The sequence below is a fragment of the Capra hircus genome, chromosome 25, assembly GCF_001704415.2.
Source record: "Capra hircus breed San Clemente chromosome 25, ASM170441v1, whole genome shotgun sequence".
NCBI classification, from domain to species: domain Eukaryota; kingdom Metazoa; phylum Chordata; class Mammalia; order Artiodactyla; family Bovidae; genus Capra; species Capra hircus.
Window position 1 is genome coordinate 38,222,794 of NC_030832.1, and position 6,000 is coordinate 38,228,793.

The 6,000-nt window shown below is 52.4% G+C and overlaps 1 protein-coding gene across 12 annotated transcripts in view; it reads right to left on the minus strand.

The window, feature by feature from the left end:
* The window catches only part of TRRAP (transformation/transcription domain associated protein), an 89,580-nt gene extending 83,817 nt beyond the window's left edge, over positions 1–5,763 (minus strand). For 4 of the 12 annotated variants that reach the window (XM_018040231.1, XM_018040232.1, XM_018040233.1 and 1 more), the window contains exons 1-3: positions 5,626–5,755; positions 3,306–3,466; positions 2,853–2,902 (exon numbers count right to left, since the gene is read on the minus strand). In XM_018040231.1, coding sequence (XP_017895720.1) covers positions 2,853–2,902; positions 3,306–3,405 — 150 coding nt within the window. In that variant the 5' untranslated portion in view covers positions 3,406–3,466; positions 5,626–5,755. Of the gene's footprint in view, positions 1–2,852; positions 2,903–3,305; positions 3,594–5,120; positions 5,221–5,625 lie in introns of those variants that run through there. The other 8 variants (XM_018040238.1, XM_018040236.1, XM_018040234.1 and 5 more) reach the window with 5 other exon arrangements.

The following is a 6,000-nucleotide window of genomic DNA, read 5'->3' on the forward strand; positions in this document are numbered from 1 at the left end:
TGGGGGACAGGAACTGTGCTTGTCACTTTCTACCCCCAACATCCAACTTTTATGAAACACACCCATTCAAGGATTCAAGGAAAAGAGGGTGAGAGTCAAGTTGGAACAGTATTGAGGTTATCAAGAAAGCCAGGTCATCTACTCGTCAGCCCACAGCATTCAGATTCCACAGCCTTCAAAGCTTCTTGAGAGTCAAATTTCTCCCACAGGACAGATGTAACAGGTTGCTCAGTTATGCCAGGATTTCAACTCAGCCCACAGCTTTCCAATCCACAGGAATGTCCTCCACGATTTCTAACTTGAACATTCCTCTATTCTCTGTTAGGAGAGACAGCCCCTATGATACTTACTTTGCTTGGAATCTTATCCCTAAGTGGTTAATGAAATGAATTTCTAAGATTCCTCAAACTCTTGCGAAGTCTTCATTTCACTCATTTCATTTAAGTATTTAGCTCTGGGATAGGAGTGGTGGTAATTTAGAATTACTTTCTGAGGGTCATTCCAAGTGTTTCATTCTTTGAAGGACTTGGTCATCTGAATTTCATTTAAGCTAAATGTCTATCAGATAGATTTCAAAAGGCATTATTTGGAAAAGCCCCAAGTGTTGTTCATTCTGCTAATTTAATCGATGCATCTGAGACCAAAGCGGGAACTGACTTGCTAACTGCCAGACTCTTGCCAACAGGAGAGGAAGGGATGAGACACTTCACTGGAAGAGCCCCCTGCGCCCATGAGGCCCGGCCCATGTGCCACTCCTGTAGCATCGCAGGCAGCGCCATGATCTCAGCCTCTCAGGTAAACCTCTGAGGGCTGTGGTTCTGTCCATAGGATGCAGAATGCAGGCCTTTCCTGTTCTGCTCCCACCTCTTTTTCCAGTGGTGGTGTTGTTTTTTTTAACAAATTTGCACTAATAATGGAAGAGAAAGCCCTTTCATTCAATCTCTAAATATCTCAGGATTTTTTTTTTCCACCTCAGTACAAGGCAACACGTTCTTAAAAACATCTATTTAGCACAGAACAAAACCAAACAATTCCCCTAACCAAACAAAACTACCATCCATTACTATAGATAGTAAGGTATCGGATTCAATCCCACTAACATTCATCTCATGTTTAGTGATTCAAATGACAGAGGCTAGGAAACATTTTGTTCTTAATAATCATATTAGCTCTGTGAGAAAGGTTTTACCATCCCCACATTAAAACCAAGAAAGTGACTTTCTCTTTGGCCTATGAGACTGACTGGCACCAGACTAACCGTCAAGCTGGACAAAATATAGGTAACAGTTTTGGGCGCTGGACCAGAGGCGGAGCAAGGCCGTGATCTCCAGAAGAGGGGGAACTCACCTGCCGCACCCCACCTTGACTCTCTGCCTGGGTCCCATTTCCTGAGTGGGCTCAGGAGGCCGGAGCCCGGGGTAAGCACCGTGGTCCTGCTGAGTTGAGGAGCAAACACCGAGTTTGCAGCAGCCAAAGTGGCTGGAATCTGCAGGGCAAAGCCCCAGAGAAGGAACCACAGAACGAGCATTGGGCTGTACTTCTGGTGAGGGAAGGTAAGACTGCCTGAGGCTTGCCAGGGAGTGGAGGCTTGAGAACTGAGAAATAGAGAAACGTCAGAGGTCTAGCAATGTCAGAGGATACTGGGGGTCCAGCCTCGACACAGTGCAAAGACCTTAATACCTGGAGACACTTCAGACACTCAGCTGATGAAGGACCACGCCCCCGAGGAAGGCCTAGTTTAGCCCCAACACACAGAGTCTAAAATCAATCTCTAGCGAGAGCCACACCGAGATGGGGTTCAGAGGTTGAAGCCTACCAAGTCAGAGGGACTTGGGAAACCCCTTGGGCTTTCCACAGACCCTCTCGAGCACAGTGTGAAACCACACCTCCACAAGTTCACTGAGATCGGCCAGCACCTGCACTGCTGACTACAGTACAAATATCAACTCTTCCAAGGGAGGTGAGAGAACCAAGGGCCCCTACATTTCACACACAACGTCTGGTTTACAATCAAACCTACCAGACATGCAAGGAAGCAAGGTAACGTGACCCAGAGTCAACAGAAATCAATCTTGATACAGCCCAAATTTTATATTTAGCAGAGACTTCAAAGCAGTTACTATAATAAATACGTTCAAAGTATAAAAGGAAAATATGGTCTCAATAAATGAAAATGAGGAATCTCTGCAGAGAAGTGACATCTAAAGAACCACCAAATGGAAATTACAGAAAGTACAGTGACTAAAATTTTAAAATTAAAAAATACAAATAAACTGAAATTTTAAAATAGCATCACAGAGATTGGAGATGACAGAAACACAGCCATTGAATCTGAGGACAGATCAGAGAACAAAGAGGGAAAAGACGGAAGAAAAATGAATAGAATCTGGGCGACCAGTATAAGATACAAAACTGCAGGATGTAAGACCCAGAAGAGGGAAACCGAGTCTCAGGGGAGTTACAGGCAGCAGAGCCAAAACCGAGAGCCAGCACTCATCCCACACAGCAACGTACCGTCGTCCATTACCTAATGTGGCGAATCTACAACAGAGGCCTGAGTGTATTCTGAAAGCACACGCCTAGGAGAGGTACACGGTATTTGAAAAGTGAAAGAAAGGCCAAATAGCTAAACAAAATAACAATCCTCGACACTGTTTGGGGCTCACTATCACTAGTGTGAAGACAGTGGACAACGCTGTACAGATTTTCAAATTTCAATCTTGAAATACAACACATTACATGAACAAAGAATAGAACTGTTAGGTGACTAGTGAAGAGACTAACAAGGCAACTGTGGGAAAGCACATGTATTTATCTCGAAATGAAAAGGTATAAAAATATAAAGCTCATACCTCGAAATTTTCACTAACTTCCTGCATCATTTTTAACTTTGTTTCATCAGCTGTAAATAACAAAACAAATGGTCAGGTAATGGAAATTATGTTAAGGGTGTTCCTAAAAATTACTGGATTTAATAATATAAGAGAAGCAATCAGATCTTATCAGTTTGACTGTCATGGTCCAAAAGCAGGCACATAACTAGTTCCCTACAACCAGTCGCACGCATTCGTACTCCCAGACACACGTGTGCATGCACAGACAAGGATACACAAACACACACACACACACACGCCTCTTTGGAGCTCCAGCCAGTAATGCTCATCACTTTGCTTCTTTACAAGGCAGAGAATGGGGAAGTTAGGATAAAAATTGACGTTACTACTTATCTCAGTGTGGACACCATCTAAACAGAGATGACGGGGTCACAACAACACATTTCTTAATGACAAAAAGGATCAACTCACGTGTGTTGACATCCGTGAGAGCTGCCACAAACTGAAGATATTTTTTCATCAGAGTGGTTTGGTCAACCACCGTGGCCCCTTGTGTTGCAACAAATGCCATTTTTCTTTTGAGTTAGTTTGTTTCTCAAGAGAAAAGTATCATGTCTATGAGCTCACCCAGCCTACGAAAAGAAGCACATGATTAGCTAACTTATTGAGAGCATAGATTCAGTCTCTAGGAAAATCTTATCTAAATGCCTGTGTTAATCTAAATACTTTGCCATTAATTCAGAAAACAACATGACTCCCTCTGCTTTTTTTGGAAAGTAAAAGTTACTAAGTCCATTCTATTCATTTCTAAACATGACTTTTATACACAGATGCTTTTGTTTCCTAGAGTATGTCCATCTTTTCCTAGGCGAGGGGTCAGCAAATTCTCTGTAAAGAGCCAGATAGTAAATATTTTGGATTCTGTGGTCTGTCACAACTCCTGAGCTCTGCTATAGCCACAAAACAGCCATAAACAACTTTCAAATAAATGAGCATGTAATTCATAAACCTTTGACGTATGGACATTGAAACTTGAATTTCACTTGAAAATTGGACCATGAAACATTATTCCTCTTTTGACGCCCCTCCAACTATTAAAAAAACAACAACTGTAAAAGCCATTTTCAGTTTCTGTGCTGTATAAAAGTAGCCACTAGGCTGGATGTGGTCGGCTGACTGTGGTTGGACCCTCTCTGCATTGGGTGACCCCAACTTCACTGTGCAGTAATATCAGCAGGTACCAAAGGTGGTCTCCCAAGCACCAGGCAGAGAGGAGCCCTGGGAAGCTGTCAGTTTTGTTCCCACCCGGGGCACATGTCAGGCACTCAGGAAACACTCCTGGGATGAATGCACAGGTGCTTCCAAAAAGCATCTCAGTAAGTTGGAAACAGGCGTGGATGACCACACTTTGAGCACTGCAACTCCAGGTGGAAAAACAGGAGACCTGGTTCCTGTACTAAGAGCCCTACCGAGAGAACCTGGTCCACCTGCTTTTATCCATCCTCCCCGCGTGAACACCCGGCTCGTTTCACTCTGCACGAAGGCGCACTTTCAGGACTCGGTTTTCTTTCTTCCTTCAACAAACACACCACGAACTCCTCTGCAGGCCCTTCCACGGCCCTGCCTCCCGGCTTACGCTGCCCTGCAGCTCCCACTTCTGCGCCCCACAAGCGATGGGGACCACCCCCCCGCCCCCAGAGACCAAGAGAGAGCCCCTTCCGGCCCGCGGCTCCAGGCAGGAGAAGGCACCAAACGGAACCAGCTGGAGGGGATCCCGCCGCCGCGCTAGCCGAGACCCGACTTCGGGCTTCCTCCTCACCTCCCCACCCCGAACCCCACCCCAGGGGGGGACCCGAGACTCGGGGTCACGGCCTCCCCTTGCCCAAGAAACTTCGGGGAGCGGAGGGGGGTGCGTGCCCAAACTTTTTAAGAGGCTCGAATCCCCCCCACCCTCTTCACCGAAGGCATCAAACTCTCCCACTTCCCGGGACCCTGAGGGGCCAGGCTCGCTCTCTGCCCGGGCCCGGAGTTGGGGGGCGCCCCTGAGGGGAAAACCTCCCATCCCCGCCTTGAGATCGGAGAGCAGCTCCAAGAGCCGGAGGCCGAGGGTCCGAGCCTGGCTTGGCTCCCGCCGCCGCGTCCCGGCCCACGTTCGGGGCTGCGGGTCGGAGTGGGGGTGTTTCGGGGTGTGGGGGGCAGCCCCCCGAGCCGCCGCCGCCGCCGCGCCGGCTCGCGACAAACGGCCCCGCCCCGCCGGGCCAGAAGGGGCGCTGTCGACGCCGCTACCTTCGCTCCGTGCGCCCGGCCGGGGCGAGCCAGGCGCCTGCGCGCAGGCCGAGAGCGGCCCGGCCGGCCCGGGGGTGCAGGGGGGACACGGGGACCCCCAAGCCAGCCCTCCTATCGCCCCGGCCTCAAACGGCCCGCGGCTCCGCTCCGTGGGTCGCCGTCCCCGGACGCCCGGTGCCCGCCTCCCAGCGCCGGGCTACGGCGGGCGCCGAGGGCCAATCCCCGCGCCGCTCGCCCTCCGCCGTCCCGCGCTCTGCCCGCCCCGCTCCCCCGCCGGCCGCGCCGCCCGGCCTGAGCCCCGGCGTGGGGGGTAGGGGGTGCGGGGGCACTCCAAGGGCGCTCGGAGCCTCTCTCCGCCGCTCCGCGGGCCGCCGCGCCCGCAGAGGCCTCCTCACGCCCGGGCCCCGCCGGAGCCGCCGCCGCCGCCGCCGCCGCCGCGCGCGCGCGCCTCCCGGGGCAGTTCCGCCGCCCTCTGGCGCAGCCTCGCCCTGGTCCCCGCACTCACCCCGACCTCGGCCGCCGGCCGCCCGCAGCCCCGGCCCGCAGAGGCCCCCGGCCGAGTCCCCGTCTCCGTCGCGCCGCGCGGCGCGCAGTCCCGCCCCCGCTTAAAGCCGCCGCGCCGGCCGCCCGAGGACTAGGCCCGGGCGCACCGCCCTCCAGTGGGTGCGGCCTGGGCGGGCGGCGGGAGCGGGGAGGGGCGTCACGCCCGGGTGGGCTCGGCCCGGCGCTTTTAAGCCTCTGTCCTCTGGGGTGAGGGTTGCCGGCCCGGGAGGGAGGGGCAGGCAGGTGACCGGTGTCTCTGGGCTCTTTCTGCCCTGAATGTCTCCTCCGGAGCCAGGCAGCTGGGGAGGAGGGACGCTTGCGGGGGGCGCTGCAGCGG